Source organism: Cordyceps fumosorosea (assembly GCF_001636725.1).
Source record: "Cordyceps fumosorosea ARSEF 2679 chromosome Unknown scaffold_24, whole genome shotgun sequence".
In the NCBI taxonomy this organism is placed as follows: Eukaryota; Fungi; Ascomycota; class Sordariomycetes; order Hypocreales; family Cordycipitaceae; genus Cordyceps; species Cordyceps fumosorosea.
In genome coordinates, this window is record NW_017387324.1 from 146,690 (window position 1) to 169,402 (window position 22,713).

Consider the following 22,713-nt stretch of genomic DNA (forward strand, 5'->3'; position numbering starts at 1 on the left):
AGCCCTCTGCGTCATCGCCCCACCATCATCAAGCCTCCCCCGCGACGACCAGCTCCAAGCTTGTTCCCCTCCTCCAGCATCACGACCACCGACACCACCGACATCATGTCCACCGCAAATCCCGATTCCGGCGCCGGCGTGTCCGCCTTCATCCCTCTCGAATGCAACCCCGTCAGAATGACTGCCCTCCTAAAGGGCATCGACGAGTCGAGCCCCCTCCAATTCTACGACGTCATCTCGATCCCCGACGCGCGCCTCATCAACCTGCACATCCCGCACCCCGCCCTCGCGCTGCTCCTCGTCTTCTCCTCGCGCACCCCACCCGAGGAGCTCAGGTACAGAGGCAGCGGCGCCGACGAGCCCGTCGTCTGGTGGCGCCAGACCGTCAAGAATAGCTGCGGCACGATGGCGCTGCTGCATGCCGCCTGCAACGGGCCCGCGCGGGATCTCATCGGTAAGTTTGCCGCCACGCGCGCGTCCAAGACTTGTTTGCTGACTTGCCGGGGGCGGCGGGGGGGGATATAGACAAAACGAGCACGCTGGGGAAGCTCCTGGACGAATCGATCCCGAAGGGGCCGGAGGAACGCGCAAGGCTCCTGGAGCGCTCGAAGGAGCTGGCGGATGAGCACCAGAAAGCGGCGGAGGGCGGCGACACGGAGGCACCGGAGGCGACGGACGACGTGGAGCCGCACTACGTGTGCTTCGTGGCCGGCACGGACGGCGCGCTGTACGAGATGGACGGCCGCAAGTCCGGGCCGGTGAAACTGGGCGACCTGGGCGGCGAGGCGGACATGCTCAGCGAGACGGCACTGGACCTGGGGGCGCGCAAGTACATCAAGCCGAATGAGAACTTTAGCTCGGTGGTGCTCGCGGCGGGCTCGCAGTAGATGCGGACGGCAGGTCAACTTGGATCCGGGACAGGTTATCTCTACCCTCTACGGACGAAGGGGGTGGCTTCCTAGCGTAGGCAGGGAGTTTGCATGTTATACATGACGGATGAACTGTATGATGATGCGGCGCGAGTGCCATTACGGCGTTGGCACGAGTATGTCGTGATTAATGAGGGGAGACTAGGTGGTTTGGAAAGTTTCCATTTATACTCGAGATGCACGCCATCGGCCTGAGTACAAAAGGAAAAGGATAAGAAGAATGGTCAACTGACCTTGTCCAGAGAGCCAGCCGTGCTAGTCAACGGTCAACATACCTCGGCCGTCAAAGGCGGAATATTCCCCGTAACTGTGAAATACATTTCGCCATACATCTCGTTATGAAGCCGACCCAAGAGGCAGGCAGCAACACAGCATCAATTTAATTAAGAGGCAGAAAAGGAACTGTGAAACAGCGACAGCTCCAGGGTTTTTAAAGCAAAAGACACACCGCACGAGCCAAAAAAAGAAATCAAGAATGACAACCGCAAAAATAAGGGTCTGGCCGGGGATTGAACCCGGGACCTCTCGCATGCTGTTGATTGGCTAGCAATCGAACTTAGAGTGGGCCCTAAGCGAGAATCATACCACTAGACCACCAGACCGAGTCCTTTGAATTTTGGATTCAGAAGACGCTGTTGTTTTTGTTGGAACGGCAGCGCGTTATTTTGTATGATATGGGGGTGTATCAAAATTTCTCGTGTTTGCGGGGCGGGTTTGTGGAGTTGTGGGGCTGACAGGTGATGGCAAGGCAGCGAGCGGTAGGCAGTGCAGGGCAGGCAGGGCGAGCGAGCTCTTTTGGATTTGCAGGACGTTGTTTGAATTTTGGGGGGTGGGAAAAAAATAAGATTTGGGTTGAGGGCAGATGGTTGTGCAGTCTCTCACAGGAATTGATTAGGATGAAAATGTGGTGGCGCAAAGTAGGACTACCAATGCAGAGAAAGCTTCTGGCAGTCATTATATCGACGGCATCCTTGTGTCTATAACATCCGAGTACATCAGCCGCAAATAGACCAAAAAAATCACCGTAGATCACCATGTAAATCGAAACAACCAACCTGTTTCTACCTATTATATTCATCTGAACTTCTATAAGATTTTGATTCCTCTTGTTGTTTCTCTCGCAGACGCCGTGATGCCGTAGCTGTCCTGCAATGGGCTTTTACACTACTACCCGGGAGCCCAGCTTGCAAGCTCACTGCAATGGTGCCTCACGAAAACGACACAGCGGCGCGTTCCTTGCCCACCACGCGCTGAACCAGCGGTCCATCTACATTTTTAGTAGTTTAAGTTAGTTACGTTAGTGGGTAAGCTCGCCCAACACAACCAACCAACTCTTGGTTCGACCCAAATGGCTCATGTTCACAAGCAGCCAACAATTCGCAGCCGCTATGCTCCGCCTGTGCATCCAGAACCCCTTCCCACGCCCGGAGAAGAGGAAGTGAAGAAAATCCCCCTGCTACGATCCGACGTCCACGCCCTCTTTGACGCGAAGCGTTTCCTGATCGCGCCGAAAAAAAGGACAAGTGGGTGACGCACGCACTGTACGGGGAGCCGCAGGATGAACTCGCGCGGTGCCTCCACAACGTCCACCTGCAGCCGCTCACCAACGTCTCGGTGCCGTTCCTCTTCGCCCGGTTCGTCTGGACAGTCCACGCTCTGAGCGCCCTTCACTTGCATCGGCGGCACGCGGGCGCTGCTCGTGGTCAAGGGCTGGCGATACGCAGAGACGGCGGATCGAGATGACGGGGGTGCAGTTCAAGGCCGAGCTCGCGACGCGTTCGAGGACGTCAAGTCGGACCCCAAGCCCTAATGAACGCCGCCGGGACGGCATGAGCGAAGACGACGACGACCATACGCCTCGGGATTCCGATGACGATGAGGAGGAGAAGGAGGAGGAGGAGGAGGAGGAGGAGGAGGAGGAGGAGAGAGGTCGGCCGCGGAAGAGGAGGATGCCATCTGGAACTGCATCTACGGTATCCCTCGAGGAATACGAGCAAGTTACGTCGGTGTTTACTTCGCTTGCGAATGGCGACAAGGAAACCAAGTATGGCATCGATGGTACCACCGCCGAGCTATGGGAAGCCGAGTCTTATGCCTCCAAGTGTCGTCCCTTCGAACCGCGTCCAGATTAAGTGCACCAAACCAAGAAAGGGTAAAGCTACTTAATCAAAGGAAGCCTCTTTTTGGTTCTCTGTGCTTCAGAACAACTCTGCTCACGGTGGTGAACACCGTTGTGGTTCTGGCACCGTGGCTGGGGTGGAGCATGCGTTTGTCAAAATTACCAGTCAACATGGAGCTCGCCTCGATCAACCGGCGCGGGAGACGGAGCTCATCGTTGTTTCTCTTCCTCCATCAAGTTGATGATTCTACCAGTGCAGCCAACGGCCGTGTTTATGCGAATAACTCTGCCCCAAATAAACCAGCTGGCTCACTGCAAGACCAACTTAACTGCGGCTGCCTCACCGGAGTCTACATCTAGACTCATACAGTCGTATTAACATATACACTAAATCATTACCCATACATACATGACGCCGTCCCTGACCCTCACCCAAACCATCCATCATACCCCTATACACATAGACAATACAATTAGATAAAGCCCTTGGTCAGGCTCGGCGCCCGACTCAGGCTCGAGTCCTCCTCTTCATCCTCAATCACCCCAAGCGCATTGATCCGACTGCGAATGCTCCCGCCCGTCCTGAGGCTCCCGCTCGTCTTGAGACTCCCACCACTCTTAAACGTCTTCAAGCTGTCCACCTCGCGCTCCAGGCGCAGTGACTTCTCCTTCTCCTCCCGCAGGTCGCGCTCTGCTCGTCGCGTCAGCAGCTGCGTAGCCGACTCTGACGCTTGTAGTTCGTCAATCGTCTTCAGAAGCTTGTCGACCTTTTCGCGCATCCGGTTGACGTCTTCTGAAAGCTGCGCGTTCTGCCTGTCCTTTCGCTCCACCTGGCCCTGTAGGTCCTTGACTGCCCGATCGACATTTCGCGTTGATCGCTGTGACTGCGACTTTTCCGTCTCGTGTTTCTCGAGTTGTGATTCAAGCTAAGCAATTAGTATACGCATCATCAACCTCAAAGATGCAGATACACTCACCTCTTGAATCCTCTTGTGCAAAAACTTAATGTCCTGGCTGGCGCTGGAGAACCCCTTCGTCTCCAGATCCACCAGCTTCAGCTGCGCCTCATTGAGCGTTCGCTCCACGGCTGCCTTTTGAGAGAGCACTGCAGCATTGTTCTCTCGCTCGGCGACAACCTCCCTTTGCATCTCAGCTACCAGGGCCTCTGACCGTCGCATCTTTTCCACCGCGGCAGTCGCAATGTCCTCTTGCTTCGCCAGGTTTGACTTGAGCTCTAGGACCTCCTTGTCCATGTTGGCAGCATCTCGCAGCGATGCGCTATCGCCGCGGGCGAGGCCGTCCAGACCAGCTTTGGCTTCCTCCAGGCGGCTCTCCACGTTGCGCTTCTCCCGCATCAGGCGATCGCGCTCCCCGGTGATCTCATCTACGCTAGTTCGTAGCGTCCGTACCTGCGACAACAGAGACACGACCTTTCCTTGGGCCTCGCTATGCGCATTCGCGGCTTCCTCGCGCGAGGCCGATACGTCGGACAGAGTCGCCTCCATGCGGGCCTTCTCCTTGGACCAAGTAGAGCTGTTGAGAACCTCGTCGTCCCACTTGGATCGGAGGTCGTCAAGCTCTTCTCTCAGCCTGGTAATCTCAGTCTGCTTGTACAGCTTTTCCTCGCGCGCAAGGTCAAGCTCCTTGGTCAGGGTAGCAAACTCAGCCTGGTACTTCTTGCGAGTTTGCTCCATGCTAGATTCCTTGTCCTCGATATCCATGGCGCGCTGGCTGCGGTAATCTTCAAGCTCGTGCTGGAGTCGCTTCTTTGATTGCAGTGCCCCCTCCAAGTCAGTCGAAATGTCCTCAAGTTTTTCATCCAACCGTTGGTTCTGTCTCTGCAGATCCTCAATCTGGTTGTCCAGTTTCTGGCGCTCGGCCATCGTCTCCGCCAGAGAGTCCTCAGCTTCCCTGGCCTGAGACTTGGCAAACTGCTCAGCGCGGGTGGCCTTGAGAACGGTAATTTCAGCCTGTTCCAGCTTGCCAAAGTACTCATCTGCACGTGATTTGTACGTTTCAAGGCTGGAATTCACATCTGCTAGTCTAGCCGTCTCCGCGTCCAGGCGAATCTGGAGATCGGTGTATTCTTGAAGCAGTTGGCTGCGGCTCTGTGCCTCTTGCTCGCGGGCTTGTGTCATTTCTTGCAAGTCTGATTTGACATCACGAACCTCAACCTCCAGTTTGGCGCGGTCGTGGCGCAGTTTATCAAAGTGAGACTTGACTTCCGTGAGCTCCGCTACAGCATCCTTATGGCTGTGAAGAAGCGAGCGGCGAGACTCTTCCTGGTTATTGAAAGCGTCGAGCAATTCCTCAAGGGAGCGCGTCTGAATGTCGCGGAGTGACAGCTCGCCAGTGCGAATGTTCTTCTCGAGAGTGGAGACCTTCCGAGCAGAGTCGTCCAAGAGGTCGTGTAGGCGACTGTTGGCCTTTTCGAGCTTTTGCATGCGGCGGATGGACGGGCTTTGCTCATCATAGGTGCTATCGGGACCAGGAGTTGCGCGATCGAGCTGACTTTGCAGGTGGCGGTTCTGCATATCCCGAAGCTGGAGCTGGTTGTGGAGCTCCTCGACTTCAGCCTTCAAGTCCATGCGGTGGTTCACGACGGCAGTGTCGGCGGTTCTGTCCGAGCGAGCGGAATCCATAAGCTCATACTCCGGCTGCTGGTTGCGACGGGTTGGTGTCGTTGTGTTGGAAACCCGTCGCATCTTGGTCTTCCTCTGCGTCGGCGAACCGTTGAACGGAGCCTCGTTGATATGCATCTCCTCGAGCTTGGGGCGGTTGGGGTCGCCACGCGAGGCACGGAGCTCAGACAGCTGAGACTCGGCGTTGGAACGTGCCGCAATCTGAGCGCGCAAGTTTTGCTGCAGCTCTTCGACCTTGCGGACTAGGTCAAAGTTAACGGCAATGCCACGATCACTAGCCCCATCCACAACCGGAGGCGTAGCCTCTGGATCGACCGTCTTGAGGATCTTGAGCATCTGCTCTCGAAGGTCCTCAAGCTCATGGTCGCGGGATGACAGAGATGCCTGCAGCGTGCGCACAGTTGACTGAGCCTGGGTGCGCAGCTGTCGCTCAGATTCCAGAGTACGGTTAACCTCGGCGAGCTGTGCGGTGAAATTGGAAGAGGCCTTTTCGGCGTTGCGGCTGGTCTTGACTTCTCGCGCAACTTCGTGGTTGAGATCCTCCAAGTCGAGCTGCAACTTTTCAGTTCTCTTCTCAAGCGACGCAATCGTGACCTGAGCTTCGCCTAGTTGCCTGTCTAGAACAGCATTGTGTTCTTCCAGCCTCGTCTTTTCCTTTTGCAGAGACAATACTTGTCCGCGCGACGCATCGCTTGCCCTGGAGGTGGAACGGGCAATCTCAAGACCCTTCTGCTGCAGCTTGTTTAAGAGAGCCCGGTTGTCGTTCTCGGATGCCGTAAGTCGGCTCTTGACGGTAGTCAGTTCACGCTCCATGCGCTCCTTGGCCTGGTCATTCTTGAGCCCGAATTCCCCAGAAGCAAGCATAGTCTTGTTGAGGCCTTCAATGTGGCGATTGAGCTTGGCACACTCATCCTCAAACCATGCAAGGCGAGAGTGAGCAGCGTCTAGGTCTCGTTGAAGGCTGGCCTCGCGATCCTTGGCTGCCTTGGAAGCTTGAAGTTCGCGCTTCTCTTCGGCGAGGACGCGGGCACCTTCGATTTCTGCCTTGGCGGCCCGCAGTTTCCGAATCTCGACACGAGCTTCGTCGCGTTCCTGTTCAACAACCTTGCGAGTTTCGACATGTCTTCGAAGAGAATCTTGTTGCACATAAAGCTCCTTCTCGATAATGATCTTGGACTCATTGAGATTGTCAAATTCGTCCTTGAGAGCCTGATATTTGTGCTCACCCAAGAGCAGCACGTCATCACGGGATTGCCTCTCTCGGCTGAGATCCATCTGCGTCTGATATAACTCTTCCTTGAGGCGCTTGATCTGGGACTCGAGCTGCTGTCTGGTCTTGTCGGCTTGAGCATCCTGCGACAGGCGGGCCTCCAGCAGAGTCTTGGCATCCTCGGACTCCTTCTCGAGCTGGGAGTGCCTTGATTTCAACGCAACGAGCTCGGCCTGGATGTCACGGGACTTGGCTGTGGTCTTCTCAATGTCTTCCGTTAAAGCCTTCTTTTGCGCCTCAAAGCCGCGGCGCTCAGACTCGAATTGCCTCTTGTCGCTGCGAAGTAGTGACAGCTCGCTCTCCTTGTCGCGGACGAGATCTTCGTACTCGGTAGAAGTCTTGGATAGTTGCGCGAGCTGCTTTTGGATGTCTTGGTTTTCTCGTACGGCACGTGCTTCGCGCGTCTTTGTCAAATCCAGCTCCTTTTGCGTCTCATGGAGTTTGACTTGCGTTTCTTGGTCAACCTGAAGAAGCTTGCTCTCAAGATCCTGCGCTTTGCGATCTTTGAGGGACAATTGACTCTGGAGCATCTTGATCTCGCGCTCAAGAGCCTCCTCCTGCTTGGACCGTTCAGACTGCTTTTGCGAAATGTCGTTTAGCGATTGCTCGAGTTCAGCTGACTTGGTCGAGAGTGTCTTCTTTTCCTCCTCCAGCTTTGCAATCAAGCTAGCAGCCTGGGCGAGTTGCGTGCGATGCCTTTCAAGGTCTTGCTCGGCACGGACTTTCGCTTCCATGATTTCGTCAAGCTCATCCTCTAGGCGCTCCTGATCTTCCAAGGCACCGGAAAGCTTCTCTTCGAGCTCAGCTTCCCGCTGTTGAAGCCGCTTGAAGATTTCTTCCTTATCCAACGCCAGCGCTCGCTCACTTTCAAGTGTTTGTTGGACACGAGCAATCTCGGTGAAGCAGTTGCGTCGCTCCTCCTCAAGCTTCTTCTTGTTCTCGAGTTCAATACGCATCTTTTCATTCAGCTGCTGAATCATGGCGTCTCTCTTCTTGACTTCCGAAGCAGTTCTGGTGGATCCAAGCATAGGCTTCATCTTGACGATAAGATGCCACCAAGGGTTCTCCACAAGGTCCAGGTAGACGTTAAAGTTTCTTTGAATGATTCTGGTAGCCTCTGTTCGGAAGAGTCGCTTGTACGCCGCACGTCGCTGGACAAAGCCCCGCGCAACTGACTGAAACCGTGACATTATCTCAGTAATCAGTGCATCGCGCTGCTCTTCCAACTCCGCCAAAACACCAGCACGGAAGAAGACCTTGGTTAGACCAACGCGGTACAGCGCCTTGTCCAGACAAAGTTTCTCTAGCATAATGGTCGCGGCTGTCTGGCCATCCACATGACCTTTGGGCATGCTAGGGGTAAGAACCTCGTATCGTTGACGTAGTTCGTCAAATGAAAGTCGGTTAGGGAAACCAGTCCGGGCGATTCGTATACCCTCCAGCACACCGTTGCAGCGCAGCTGGTCCAGAACGAGAAGGTTGCTAAAAGTCTTAGGGCGCTTCTTGTGGTTGGGAAGAATACAGCGCACGAAATGAGGATGCGTGGAATGCAGCTTGCTCATCAAATTGTGAAGCTGCTCTTTGTGGCGCTGGGCGACGGTCCGGAACAAGCCCTTCTTGACGCGATTGCGACCTCCACCAATCTCATCATCCGGGTCAGCGCAATCAGCAAAAAGTCCAGCAATATGCTTGTCGCCTGATGTCGCAAGAAGTCGCGTGACATTGTCGTTGAGAGGGTCCTTGTTCTTCTCAAGCCAGCCGCTGGTGTCGTATTCGACCTCGGCGGCGTAGTGAGTCAGAATGAAGCCTGAACCAAGTCTCGAAGGGCGGTACTTGGCAGTCTTCTTCTCCCACAGAGCGTTGAGCTTCTCAGTAAAGGTCTTATCGGTAGCCTTGGGCATGACGCTGTCCTCATCGAGGCAAGAAAAGATGCCAATAGGGTTAGAGAGCTCAATGAGATCAATCGTCGGCTGCAAATCTCGACCAAAATCGATGAATTGCCACTCAATCTGCTCCCTGGCATACTCTTCCTGCTCCAGCACAAACATGTGGTGGTTGAAAAACTGCTGCAGTTTCTCATTGGTGTAATTGATGCATAACTGCTCAAAGCTGTTGTGATCGAAGATTTCGAAGCCTGCAATATCGAGGACGCCAATAAAGTGCGATTCGTCAGGGCCCATGCCGGAGCTGTGAAGCTGGTGGTTGATGCGAGAAACTAAGTCGCCAAAGCCGCGCTCGTAGATACCCTTGGCCAGTGCGTCGAGGGCGAGACGGACCTGTTCGGGGGTCTGCACCTTCTCTACCCATTCACGACCGGCCTTGACCCTGGGATGTAGCAGGCCACGAATAAAGGGCTCCACGGGCACACCGAGGAGCTTACAGACCTTGGCCACCTGCGCTTTTGCGTCGGCAGAGAGAGATGCCTGGTCAGCACTTCGACTCTCTTTCATGACCTCAACGTTGCCAAGGTGCAGAACAGCCGCAACGGTTCGCAGAATGGACATTTGATCCTGTTCAGAAAAGCCCATGACTTGGAAAGCCTCCATAAGCGTATCCCACTCTTCCGTGTCTGAAACCCCAACAATGCTGTCATTGCCGTCTCGTGTATATGAAAAATCGCCCGTGTCACGACCGTCGAGTAGGAATTCCTTCTTCATACGCGCGTTTGCGCCCTTGAGAAGCTGGTAAAAGATATGGTAGTTGCGTTCTTGGCTATTAATGCGAACGACTCTTGACTTTTCGAGCAGATACCAGTTGATGTGTGCGCCGGTAATGGCACCATTGCGGTTGAACTCGATCCGAATGAATTTGCCGAAACGCGAGGAGTTGTGGTTTCGAACAGTCTGAGCATTGCCGAAAGCCTCGAGTATTGGATTGGCACGGAGAATTTGTTGCGAAAGATTGTCGTGTTGGCCGCGGTTCTTGCTGGATGGGTCAGATTGGGCCACGGCGGCGAGATATTGGATGACCTTTTTGGTATTCTCAGTTTTGCCGGCTCCGGATTCACCGGTAACCAGGATACTCTGATTCGAGCCTTCGTCGACCAAATGGCGGAATGCCTCGTCTGCAACGGCAAAGATGTGCGGTTTGGTGTCCTCTCGACTTCTTCCCCGGTACATGTTGATGTACTCATTTGTATATATGGGTAATGGGCAGTATGGATTAACGGTGACCAGGAAGAGGCCGGAGTATGTGTAAATGAGGTCGGACTGATATCGGATGCGGAGGTTGTGTACCACGGAGGCTTCATTGAGGTGCGTGAGCTCTGCCATGTCATTGGCCTTGTCGAATTTCGTAGGATTGACCTTGTCAAAGCCTTCAGGATCAACCTCTCGTTGCTGTTTACAATTAGCGTGGGTCGGATTTTGGCGGATGCGTCACTTACACTGCCGTCGTCGAGCTGAACGACTAGGTTGCCGTCTGGCTTCTCTTGCACAACCCATCCTTTGACAAAAGCTTCTTCGGGATCCTTAAGCCACACGTAGCGCTTGCCGGAAAAATCGTTTTCGCCTTCGATGCCTTTGACGGTGTCGTAACCCCGCATCATTTCCTCAGTTTTGATGAAAGCGGGAGCAAATGTGCCCGAGGTCGGAGTGCCACTCCGCGAATCTCGTCGCCCATTCTTTATCGCCGGAGGAGTCAATACTACTCCCAAGGGATTGCCCGAGTGAGACCGGTTATGTGAAGGACTGCTTGGCGCTTGAGGAGAGAAGAGCGCAGACTTGGGTCGGCCGTTGGTAGCCGGTGTAGCAGCCGGAGAGCCCGTCCTTAAGAAGGGATTCCGCCGCTGCGACGGCGCATCATTTGAAAAAGACATTGTATCGTCGCATTTACACCAATTGCCGCAGATGTGCTTGGAGCTAGGTCATGGACGCGTATCAACAAACGCGTCCTGAGTTTGGTGAACCTTGACGGAGGTCTCGGCGAGGCAATTTGAAATGGGGAACAAAGGAGATTATAAGATAACGCCGAAAAAGAGTTGGCGTATTAAGAAAATGTCGTCAATGGCCGTGATGATAGTGGCAGAGACAACGCGTTTGTGTCTTCTGCTGCCCTCCAGATGCTGGATCGGCACCATTGAGAGGGCCGTTGCCGGGGTAAAACCCCACCGAAGTAAACAATAGCCTGCACGTGACTTGCAGCCGATAATATCAGCTGCGACTCAAAAGGACGCTAACCCTGATCAGGACCCGACGGTGGCTAGCTCTCGTTCCACGATTCGATGCCTAATTTCTCAGTTTCATCAAACTCTTCATGATTGCTGCGATCGCGTTGTACTGACGTGTCAGAGCACGAGATAGTATTTCCGGGTGCACTATTCCATCTAGGCTGTCACGACAAGAGGCGAATTGTTTGCTTCCGCCTCATCGCAACATCTCTACCCCTGGCGCTTCCAAGTCACCGCTCCTGCGTATGACGCTAGGGAATTGGGAAACAAGCCTCTTTGCAGCCTTTTCCATCATATCCTGCTCAGATGGCACAGCCGGGATACGGCGCTGGCCATGCGCCAGACATCCTTCCGTCAGGAATGAAGACACTGGCTGAGACTGGCTCGGCAGAACCCGGCGCAAGTCACCGCGACGCGACGAAGCTCTCGTTTGACCACAATAGGCAAACGATTCCGGGTCTTGGGCTTGGGTTCTTCGGAAAGGCGGAACCTTCAGCAGCAAGGCAGACTGACACGGCCGCAAACGGAAAACAGAACCGTGCAAACGCAGCAGCCAGCGATTCGGCAGAAGAAGGAGAAATAACCGCGGACGAGTTCGAGGACCTCTACGACGCGCAAGAACCGGTGCATGTCGCTCATCAAGAGCAGCCTGTACCCGAAATTGATAATAGCTATGTTGAGATGAGCGACGAAGAGCGTGATAGTTCCGGCTCGTACTCACCATTTCTTTCGGCTAAAGAGCTGGATGCACCGCGTCCCAACCCGGTCCCCTTGCCTGCTCGCGATCCGGCTGCAATCATCGCGCCCAGCGCGGAAGAAGTACAAAAAAAACCCATCGACATCATCGCGGAAGCTAGAACCCAAGCGAAAGATTCCATATTACGGTTAAAAACAGCCAATATTGGCTATCAGGATTACGTTAATGAAGGGATCGACAAGGTTGTGCTCGATCAGCTCTTTGGCGATTTGGGCCTCGCAACAATGTGGAAGAAGCCGGCACCGGCAGCTCCCACTGGTGCTCACCCGCCTTCTAATCAAATCAGCAGCACCACTTCAACCGCCAACGGCACGAAGCCAACCGCAGAGGTGCCACTGGATAAATCGGAGTCACGCAAAGACCGCATTGCCCGACTTCTTGCTGCGAAAGGATCGAAATCTACGAAGTCTGGAGCAGCAACCGTCATCGGGAAAATAGCGAAATCCCCAAATATGAAAGTGAATTCGGAAAAGTCGAAGCTACTACAACAAAAGATGGAGGCACTGCTCAAGGCTCGCGAAGAGAAGCAAAGGGAGCTTGAACGACAAACAGCAATGGCAGTGTCAGGATCTCCATCCAATCAAGAGGGAATCTCTCGCACGAGCCAAGGTGCCCCTCCCGCAGAGCTGCCTTCGTCCTTGCAGGTAGTAGCTGCAAGCGATCAAGCTCCTCAACCACCAGCATTGGAAGCTGGATCACTTTCTTCGTTCGCAAAGGCTTTACCTACTTCGAATAGTGGAAGTGGTAGCGCCTCTGAAAGTTCTTTTCAAAAGCCTTTTGGACAAACGAGGCCATTTCTTATTGATGTTAGCGATGACGATGACGACATTGATATGGACATGGAGTCTCCCGAACAGCGGATGTCTATATTGCATGCGCCTACCAGCCCCGGAAAAAGACAGCTACCAACACCCTCGGTTGCTCAAAGTCCCGGGTCCGTAAATACACCGCCGGCGTCTCGCCAGGACTTGGAGAAGAAAATTGAGGCCATGAAGCGGAAGATTGCAGAGGCAGAGGCAAAGAAGAGAATCAAGTTATCGGCGCCAGCATCCCCGGCGGCCTCCCCGCGACCTAGGGCATACGATATATACGAAGCGAAATCGAGCTCACCAGATGTGTCTGCATCTATTCCCCATGGTGCCGCTTCTCATCGACTACCCAAAGTGGCGGAGGCAGGATTGGTATCGCCTGGCTCGCCAAAACAAAATCGGTCTCGTGCCGCAAGCGAACGACTTCCGATGCTTGAATCGCGCCGGAAAGAACAAATGTTGAGGCTGAAGGCGCTTCAATCGCAAGTGGCCAATATCGAGCGAGAGCTTAAGGAAGGCCTCGAGGAAGAGCAAAAGTTACGGGAGGACTTGGACTACATCTCTGATGATGACGTTCCCATGTCCACGGGTTCTGAACCGGTTGCTCCTCGGGCAGTTTCAGCCCGCGCCTACACCGAACCCGTTGCAAACGTTGAGCAGGCGGGACAGGGCCTTGCGAATCCTATCGACATACTGAGTCCTGACCAAATTGTGACAGACTCGAGTTCTCGATCAAGTCCCGAGGTGGTTGGGGCGGTTTCCATCCCATCGAACGGTCAAGGCTTGGAGGCAAAGGACCCACAAACCCTTCAGGATGAGGCAATAGAAGTAATGCTAGCATCAGAAAACGACGAGGACGTTGCTATGGATGAGGCAGCAAGCAGTGGAGAGGACGCAGACGACGATTCTGACGGCTACGAGCCGGCCGAGGCTAGCCCGTACGAAACCGGACATTCCTCTCCCAATCTGAAGACTTCTGATGCTGCACCGGAGCTTACTGACCGCGACCCAGCCGCGGCCGCTCTTAGTGCCGAACTTTTATCTGCAGGGCGACAAGACTCTGCCCCCATCATGGAGCGAGAGAGAGAAGTAGTGCCTACCTCTCACGACGGTGAGTTATCCAGACTAACATCGTGTTAGGCACCAGAGAGCACACATGCGGATGTGAATGATGCACCCGCGCGGTCAAGCTATTTAGCATACGATTCTCCCTTGCGATACTTTCACTCATTTCGCTTCCACCCGGATTTCAACGAACTTGTGGCTGGTGGCTTGCGGTCTGCTACGTACAGTAATAAGATTGATGCCAAGCTGCCGCTCTGCCCGGACGAGGTGGCAGGTAACGCATGCCCCCGGGGAAAGAACTGTCACTTTCAGCACTTTGCAGACATGAGTGCGCCCGGTACGTCTTCGCGCTCTCTGTCCACAGGAACCGTGCCCGCGACGCCGAAGGGACCAGCCAGGCATGGCGATGCAAAAAAGAACTGACCAGCGTTTGCTTGTGAGCTTAGATGACCAAATCCTGCTGCAGCTGGGCGCGTACCCCAAGTGCGAGGAATCGAGGAAACAAGAGTACATTGAGGGCCTCCGGCAGCTGCTGACCGACTATCGCAACCGCAAGGTGAAAGATTTCACAACACTCAGCCAAGGAATCATAGAGTACCGCGCCAAGTTCCACGGCGACGCTAGTAAGGTCCTCCCTCTGGGCACAGTTGCGCTCTGACAGTGCCACCACCCTTTCCAAACCAAAACGTAGAGTTACGGACAAGAAACATGATGTCCAGATGTATTACCAGCATTTATTCCGGCGCCGGTTCATTACCATGGATGACGATACATATGCGATACCCTTTCATTTCATTCTCTTGATTCATTTTCCCAGCCTTCCCTTTCAGCGATGCTCCCTTTCCCTCCTTCTTTACTTCATGTTCATCATCATCTGTGCATTTGCAACCGCGATGCTTGCTCGGTAGCTGGAAGTATATTTCCGGATGTGTTTTGCGATTTCGATGCGAAGAAGGGACCAGAAAGATCAGCCGCGCGCCTGCCGCATGGAATTATTACCATCGCTTGGGCTTGAAATTGCTGAGAAAGAAAGAAGAAAGAGCAGGGCGGCCAAGCAAGGAAATGAGGCGTAAATATGCTTTGCTTATTTTATCTACATAATTTCGTGGTCGTGTACGACGGCGCGAGACGTATAATATATACACATGCCATAAACAAAGAGTATTCCCATTCGCACGGACCTCGATAAACAAAACGCAGCCCTGTGATGACAAAAACAAAACTAAAATTGAAACTCATGGAAAGGGGTATAATGAGAATAGTACCACGACTTGTACACGATCTTCCTTGAACATGCTCCTTGTGCAGAGGTGCCCGTCCCTACGCGGTCGGATTCGGAAGGCAAGAAAACGCATCCACCGACGGCGACCTCTCCTAGCGGCTCTTCTTCAGCGTCTTCTTATCGCCGCCGCCCTTCTTCTCCTCGCCCGAGGAGGTGGCGACGTCGGCGCGCTCGACGCTGCTCATGTCGGCCACGACGCCGCCGACGGCGTTGGCCTGGCCGGGGCTTATCCCGCGGCCGTCGCGCAGCACGGAGACTTGCAGGCCGTTGAGCGAGGGTTCGCGACGGACGCCGAGGCCACGCAGCTTGTCAGATCCGGGCGCGGTGCCACCGTCAGGCTGCTGAGGCGGCTTCTTGGCGGACGGGAGCGGTTCAAACTTGCCGCCCGCGAGGGGGTACGTAGACGGCGGGCTGCCGACGGTGGCGGCGCGGGAGCGGACGGCGGGCTCGCGAGCGACGTGCGGTTGCGGGACAGGCAGGTGGCCGCGGGCGTTGCCGCTGCTGAGCACGGAGGTGTCGCTGTCCGTCGCGTTGCTGCTGTTGTTGATGGCGTTGACGAAGAGGCCGGAGCCCATCAGGCTCTCGGAGCGGACGACGTGGTACCGGTCGTACTCCTCGACGGTGTGCTCGGCGTCGGTGAAGCTGTCGAGGGCGTCGAAGACGTGGCGAAAGACTTGGACGTCGACGTCGCGGGCCCATAGGAAGTCGAGGTGCTCGTAGTGGGGGATCTCGGTGGCGACGGTCTGCGGGGGCAGCTCGCGCAGCATGCTATCAATGTCGACGAGCGAGTCGCTGCCGCCGTAGACGAGCACGACGGGCGTGCGGATGTTGCGCGTAGGGTACTTGGCCACCTTGGTGGATGCGCGGCGCGACGCGGCGGCGGACATACGGATCGGCTGGTGCACGTCGTCGTCGTAGAGCTGGAAGGAGCGGTGGCGGATGATCTGGAACCAGTGCACGACCGACTTGGTGCTCGTGTACGAGTAGAGGTGCGGGTAGGCGGCGAGCTTCTGGCTGGGCGTGATGTTGAGCGTCTTCCAGTCGAAGAGGAAGGACAGGCCCATGTCAATGGACCGCGCGAAGAGGGGCGGGTACAGGAGCGCCTCCCAGGTGGTCGCGGAGCTGAGGATGGAGCGCCGTCCGAACATGAGGTAGAGCGCCGAGGGCGAGGCCTTCATGAGGGAGTCGACGATACCGTTGGATAAGCCAGCTGGCGCCATGGCTGGCGCGAGGGCAATGAAGACGTTGACTTTGTGGTTGAGCTGGGGGTGGATGGCTAACATGGCAAAGGCCTGGGCAGTGCCCTGGGAGAAGCCAATGTAGGAGAGGCTCTTCTGCTGCGTGCTCTCCAGGATATACTCGATACTATCGGGAATATCATGGAAGGCAAACTCGTCGATGGAAAAGTCCCAGAAGCGCGTCGAGTTGGGTGAGCTGTGGATGGACTTTTTAGAATATTTATTACCGCGATTGTTGCCGAACTTGTCCTGTTAGTGAATCTCATGGACGATCTAGACAGGGCGACTCACCCAGACGTCGAATCCTTGCTCGACAAGTTCAAACGCTAGGCATCGCTTCTCGTCCGTCTGGCAGACCCAGACCTCCGAGTTCATGAGCAGGCCGTGATGCATGTAGACGACGCGCTTCTTGATGGAGTCGGGTCCCGAGTTGACCCGCTGACCCTCCTCGCCGCGCCTCCACTGAAGCCGATGAAGGCCGAGCAGGTAGCCGTCCTTGGTCTGCACGATGTGCTCCTCCGCCTCGTACCCCCAGATCTGGCACAGCTCAACAAAGTCGGCGGCGTCGCGGACCGAGTCCGAGATGCCTAGGGGCAGGTCAGCAAGGGTGGGACAGCAATAGAAGTCAGATGCGACTCACAGCTTGTCTTACGATGAACGCGCTTGTCTTCGGGGGAAGAGAATCGAAGAAATATGCGGCGCGAAGCGCGGTAAAAGTAGGCGACGAGGAACGAGGCTGTCTTGTGTTAGCCGGTGCCACCCTCGGTTGCGGGTTGCATGTGGTGTGGGCGTACGCAGTGCTAGGGTGCAGACGCGGATGATGGCCTCGAGGGACACGAGAACAAAGGAGGCAACGAGGGCGATGTACTCCATACTGCGAGGTGAGTTGGTTAGCTGTGCGACATTGGTGTTTTGTCGCGCAAACGTACGGATGGAGGCGTCCAATAAAAGGGACGGCCATGGTGATGGAGAATACTGGAGGTCGGTTTCAGGAGGGATAGAGTGGCACCATATCCCAGTGCTATTATAAGGACTGAATATTATATGAAGAAAAAGAAAATTAGTGCATATTTGGGTGTATGGTCGAGACTAGGGATATCGAAGTAGCAGAGGATGAAAAGGATGATGTCACTCAAGAGCATGTGAAGACAATTGATGAGCTTCGAGGATGAGAATGTGGCTGAGGCTTGATTAGGCTTAGCGTGGCCGGCAACGTGTGGCTTGAGCAAGTTGGGAGTGTGGCTGAGAGTTTGGCCAATGGCCAGTCGGCCAATCTGGATACCTCTGGGATAATTTGGCATCCTGTTTCAACAGCTGTACTTGTTTCCCACAAACAGCCGCTGGCCGCCCAACATCTTCACAAAATGCCCAATTCATGTCAAGAGCTTCGTACGTCTCCCTCTTCCCCTCCTCCCTTCCCCCAGTGCTCCCTCCAGCTAACCTTGCCTAGGCGACGCGCTCGCCCAGTGCCTCCAAGAGTCCGACTGCGTCATGGTCCAGCGCAACCGCGCCGCCGACTGCCTGCGCGAGCCGCTCTCCGCCACGCTCCCGACGCGCTGCCAGCAGCTCAAGAAGGGCTACGGCGACTGCAAGCGCGGCATGGTCGACATGCGCAAGCGCTTCCGCGGCAACATGCCCGCCACCTACAAGAGCGAGTCCAGCAACGGCCCGCGCGCCGACGACAAGGGGTACCAGCTGTACGCGGGCGGGTCGGCGTTTGGCGGCGCGGTCAAGGAGACGAGCGGCAACGAGCCGGTCGCGCCGGACTGGAGGGACGTGGAGAACGAGAGGTACAGGGTGGAGCAGGCGGCGCTGGCGGCGGCGAACCAGCAAAAGTGAGGAGGTGAGGGGAAGAGGAAGAGGAGGGGGTTTCTTTTTTTCATACCGTAAATACACATCGTTTGGGGATACGGCGTTGCGACTGGGCGTTTTGGGATGTGCTGTTTTATCTGTCAAGCAACATTGTACGATGGAAGATGTGAGGGAGGTCCTCGACCCATAGATGGTTCGGCGCCTGGCCCTGCGTGTATCAAAAGAATACTGTACAAAAAAGTCAAGTCACAACTCTGTATAATTGAAGTTGAAGTTATGCCTCGGACACAAATTAGGCCTCGGACACACCAGTTGCATGTTCAGCCATCACACATGGCTTGACAGCAGTCTTGGAATTGACTTTATTTATATTGTTTTACAGGCTGTCAACGCCCTCTATAATCTAGGTTTTGCAATGTTCGCTCATTTGACTATCAGTACAGAACTCTCTCCCGCATCTTCTTCCTCACCCTCACCCCTCGCCATTTACTGCTTGTACTGGCTAGGAACGACCATCAGCTCGGGCTTGACCAGAGTGTCAAACTCCTCCGAGGTCAGGGCCTTGAGCTCCATGGCGCTCTCCTTGAGGGTGAGGCCCTTCTTGTGGGCGTTCTTGGCCACCTTGCTGGCCATGTCGTAGCCAATCTTGGGGTTGAGGCAGGTGACCAGCATGAGGCTGCGACGTCATCGTTAGCATATACCACCCTTGTCACTTTTAAGTCATTTTAAAAATACGTACGATTCCTTCATGATGCTGGCAATCTTCTCCTCGTTGGCCTGCAGGCCGGCGACCAGGTTCTTCTCGAACGAGCGCATGCCGTCGGCGAGAATGCGGGAGCTGTGCAGCAGGTTGCGGATGACCAGGGGCTTGTAGACGTTGAGCTCGAACTGGCCGTTCATGCCACCGATGGTGGTGGCGACGTTGTTGCCCATGACCTGGGCGCAGACCATGGTCAGCGCCTCGCACTGGGTCGGGTTGACCTTGCCAGGCATGATGCTGCTGCCGGGCTCGTTCTCGGGGAGGACGAGCTCGCCGAGGCCGCAGCGTGGCCCGCTACCGAGGTAGCGGATGTCCTGGGCGATCTTGGTTAGCGACCCGGCGAGCGTGTTGAGGCTGCCGTGGGCCTGGACGATGGCGTCGTGCGCGGCGAGGGCCTCGAACTTGTTGGGCGCCGTCTTGAACTCGGTGCCCGTCATCTTGGTCACCTCCTCGGCGATGGCCTCGGCGAAGCCCTGGAAGGTGTTGATGCCGGTGCCGACGGCGGTTCCGCCCTGCGCGAGCAGGCGCAGGTCCGCCAGCGAGCCCTCGACGCGCTTGATGCCGAAGTCGAGCTGGGCGACGTAGCCGGAGAACTCCTGCGCGAGGGTGAGCGGCGTGGCGTCCTGCAGGTGGGTGCGGCCAATCTTGATAATCTTCTTGGCCTCGAAGACGTCGACCTTGGCCTGGAGGGCGGCACGCAGGCTGCGCAGGGCCGGGAGCAGCTCGCCCTCGAGGTCGAGGACGGCGGCAATGTGCATGACGGTCGGGAAGGTGTCGTTGGAGGAGGCGCTGCGGTTGACGTGGTCGTTGGGGTGGACGGGCGACTTGCTGCCCATGGTGCCGCCGAGGATCTCGATGGCGCGGTTCGAGATGACCTCGTTGGCGTTCATGTTGGACTGCGTGCCGGAGCCGGTCTGCCAGACGACGAGGGGGAAGTGGTCCATGAGCTTGCCATCGGCGACCTCCTTGGCGGCCTGCTGGATGGCCTGACCAATCTTGGGATCTGCATCGCGGGGTCTACATGTTAGTAGTGGTCTATAGAGGGCAGTCCCAAGGCGTCGAAGCCGGTGCATCCATCTGCGCCTTTTTCGGGCGTGGACGGAGCTTGCGCCGGTGGCCTCCGGAGGGGCCCGATGAGCCGGAGAGGGGAGAGGGAAGAGGTTGGGAGCTGGAGAGCAACGCACCAAGGCCATATCGCATGTTGACGGTGGCCGCAGCACCCTTGAGGATGCCAAAGGCCTTGATGATCGGGGGCGGCATGCGGTCCTGGGGCTGGTTGATGCGGAAGTTCTCGAGGGAGCGCTCCGTCTGGGCGCCCCAGTACTTGTCGCCGGGGACCTGGATCTCGCCAAAGGCGTCGCTCTCGGTGCGGGTGGAAGACATTCTGGCGGTGGTGGTACGGAATCCTCGTTGTTGCAGGAAGGAAGAGGGGAGATGCTGTCGAGAAGCGGCGAGATGCGGGGTGAAGACGGAGGCGGCCTTGAATGTGGGCGTGGCTGCTGCGGCTGTTGCGACACTGGAGGAGCAGGTCGAAACCAGTCCGGTGGCAGCCAGTCTGCGGCTAGTCGCGCGGAGCATGTTGCTGGTTGCGGTTTGGCTTGTGAAGGGGAAGAATGAAGGGGGAAAGGATGCGGAACGCTTCAATGGCAATCGACGACGACGGTACGGCCGCTTTCTGACGGAATGTACGGGTGATGCGACTTTTTTCTTCTCTATTACTTTTTTTTTTGTTGAAGGGGCTAATCTGACGGGACCCCGAAGATAATTCGGGTGGCTCAGGCACGGTAAGACCCACAGCGGCTTCAAGTGTTGGGGGTCAATTCAAAGTTACGAATGAAAACAAATATGACGACTTGGGGAGAGAATTGGGAATCGAGCCTCTATCTGACGTAAGAAAAATCTATATTTTATCAACGTTGATCTCCAGCAATTAGCCTCAATCGTATCAACTAGCTAATTTTCCGAGTTGGCTCTGCAAGTCATGTGGCTGGTAACTGGTCTCTAGTGGCTGATGTACTGTGGCTCGTAAACTGTGGCTCCTCAACTGTGGCGCCCTGCCCGGTCGGAGCAGAGTTGTACATAACATCAAGTTACATATTAACTCACTTCACAAGGCTAAAAATAATGCAGCCCCTGCTGCCGTGTCATCTGAATAAGAATTACGCAGGTACCCGTCGCAGTACACTAATAATACATCATAATCCCTACCCTTGAGTTCCGATTCTTCAAACTCTTCTTATTTCAGCATGCTGGTCTCTGACATCCAGGTGTTTTGAATGGTGTCTTTGTTACGGATACGAACAAAAATAGGGGCTTCATTTGTATCAGTTGCTGGGCCGGTATTCGCACCTTGGAAGCCATCGTCCGTTGGACTTTTACCGCAAATTGATGCCAAGCTGCGAGCATGTCTCTAGGACTCGCCTTTGCAAAAGCAAAACGGCAAAGGTCGGGACGAAAAAGCAAGGAGCCCAGCAAGGAGCCCTCTCGGTGACTTTTCGCAAAGTCCTGGTTATTGTTGCTTTTCTCGGCCGGCAATAACCAGTGAACGAGTTGCCAAGCCGTCACATATTAGAGAAGAGACATCTGTTGGTGATCACTCCCTGTAAAGTACCAGGTAACCGAAAGAAACTGCGTCCACTCATGTGATGAACCGTCCATCTCCCTAATTCTTGTCACATGCAGTGTGTTGGGCCAGGGTGCATCGCCGTCACAATTGACGGGACGGCGCCACGTCCGGGTGCCGTGGCTTGATCCCGGGGCAGAAGCAACCAGGTAATTATTTGCTTCTCTCGCACTGCAGATCGTTTTGACCCCTCTCAAGGTGGCATCCCCCGACAGAGTGCGTGCTTGCAAAGCGGACGAGCCTCGGAAACAAAAGCCACGACGGAGTTTCGTTGTGATAGGAGCACCTCTCTAAGTCCTGTCTAACAACTGCTCAGCGAGCTGTTGTGGCTCAAAACATGATCGGCAAATATAGTTGGTTCGTTCAGCAGATACCCGAGCCGCTGACTAGCCGTTGCCAGGTAACGTCTTATGACCACAGTGTCTCGGATAGGCAAGACAGCGCGCAGTATCCGTAAGGAGTAGCCTGTAGGGAGAACAATACGTACCTAGGTCACGATGTCCGTGGTGGTGCAATAGTAACTAATTAATTATTCGAAAGGAATCTATTTTTGTGCCGGCCGCGAAACTCATGAAAGCCGTCATCCCGGTTACCATCCATGAAAGTGGCGGACAAGTGGCCAAGGGACATGGCGGCGAGGGTGATCACAAAAGAAGCAACACCATGTCCGTCCCTTGTAATAAACGGAACTGGAAGAAACCGAGATGTCCGTGAATCGCGGTACTCGTCACGATCGACATTACGAATACAGCGCCCGCAGTTTTCGCACCGGTAGTGACAGCGCTCGCTTGTCTACGACATTTGTCTCCGCCGACCTTGTCGTCCTCCGATCTTTGCCTCAAGGCTGCAACCAAACTGTAGACGGCACTTATGTTTTTACATCTTATCACATTCGCAATCTGCCTAGAGCCCTGCACCCTGCATCACATCCCTACAGCCCCTGCAGCAAGCACCACCAGAAATTACTGGTAACCCAACCTATGTAGGTGGTCTTGCCAGCCTCGTCGTGAACTCCTGCAAGGTCTCAAGCAACTGAACCTGTTCGCTATTTTTGCCGATCGATAGTTATTTAGAGTTAGCATCTTCACAAACCAACCGAGGCTCTTTGTCCAGCCTAATCATTAAACCAGCTTAGCTTCCAGTTATTAGTGGCGGAACGGGCAGCTCCCGTCCGCCAGCAGCGCCTCCAAAAGTGACAACATGTTTAGGGTGATAACGGCGATAGCTCGTCCTTGCATG

General features: G+C 55.2%; 7 protein-coding genes across 7 annotated transcripts; 4 read left to right on the forward strand and 3 right to left on the reverse strand.

The window, feature by feature from the left end:
- Positions 1-105: 105 nt before the first annotated feature.
- Positions 106-887, forward strand: ISF_07776 (ubiquitin hydrolase L3; the record flags this gene model as incomplete). Its single annotated transcript, XM_018851379.1, has 2 exons — positions 106-454; positions 526-887. The coding sequence occupies 2 exons, from the start codon at positions 106-108 to the stop codon at positions 885-887; spliced, it is 711 nt and encodes a 236-aa protein (XP_018701395.1).
- A 1,781-nt stretch (positions 888-2,668) lies between these two features.
- Positions 2,669-3,061, forward strand: ISF_07777 (hypothetical protein; the record flags this gene model as incomplete). The annotated part of the gene is made up of 1 exon (XM_018851380.1): positions 2,669-3,061. One exon carries the CDS (start codon positions 2,669-2,671, stop codon positions 3,059-3,061), a length of 393 nt encoding a protein of 130 aa, XP_018701396.1.
- Positions 3,062-3,521: 460 nt separating this feature from the next.
- On the reverse strand, positions 3,522-10,777 carry ISF_07778 (myosin-11 (Myosin heavy chain); the record flags this gene model as incomplete). Its single annotated transcript, XM_018851381.1, has 3 exons — positions 3,522-3,974; positions 4,026-10,298; positions 10,346-10,777. 3 exons carry the CDS (start codon positions 10,775-10,777, stop codon positions 3,522-3,524), a joined length of 7,158 nt encoding a protein of 2,385 aa, XP_018701397.1.
- A 657-nt stretch (positions 10,778-11,434) lies between these two features.
- On the forward strand, positions 11,435-14,417 carry ISF_07779 (Zinc finger domain-containing protein, CCCH-type; the record flags this gene model as incomplete). Its single annotated transcript, XM_018851382.1, has 3 exons — positions 11,435-13,783; positions 13,835-14,096; positions 14,206-14,417. The coding sequence occupies 3 exons, from the start codon at positions 11,435-11,437 to the stop codon at positions 14,415-14,417; spliced, it is 2,823 nt and encodes a 940-aa protein (XP_018701398.1).
- Positions 14,418-15,133: 716 nt separating this feature from the next.
- On the reverse strand, positions 15,134-17,240 carry ISF_07780 (alpha/beta hydrolase fold-1; the record flags this gene model as incomplete). The annotated part of the gene is made up of 5 exons (XM_018851383.1): positions 15,134-16,522; positions 16,571-16,866; positions 16,920-17,015; positions 17,074-17,153; positions 17,209-17,240. 5 exons carry the CDS (start codon positions 17,238-17,240, stop codon positions 15,134-15,136), a joined length of 1,893 nt encoding a protein of 630 aa, XP_018701399.1.
- A 403-nt stretch (positions 17,241-17,643) lies between these two features.
- ISF_07781 (Cytochrome c oxidase assembly protein PET191) lies at positions 17,644-18,118 on the forward strand (the record flags this gene model as incomplete). The annotated part of the gene is made up of 2 exons (XM_018851384.1): positions 17,644-17,668; positions 17,730-18,118. The coding sequence occupies 2 exons, from the start codon at positions 17,644-17,646 to the stop codon at positions 18,116-18,118; spliced, it is 414 nt and encodes a 137-aa protein (XP_018701400.1).
- A 459-nt stretch (positions 18,119-18,577) lies between these two features.
- On the reverse strand, positions 18,578-20,429 carry ISF_07782 (Fumarate hydratase, class II; the record flags this gene model as incomplete). The annotated part of the gene is made up of 3 exons (XM_018851385.1): positions 18,578-18,767; positions 18,831-19,854; positions 20,036-20,429. The coding sequence occupies 3 exons, from the start codon at positions 20,427-20,429 to the stop codon at positions 18,578-18,580; spliced, it is 1,608 nt and encodes a 535-aa protein (XP_018701401.1).
- Positions 20,430-22,713: the final 2,284 nt, after the last annotated feature.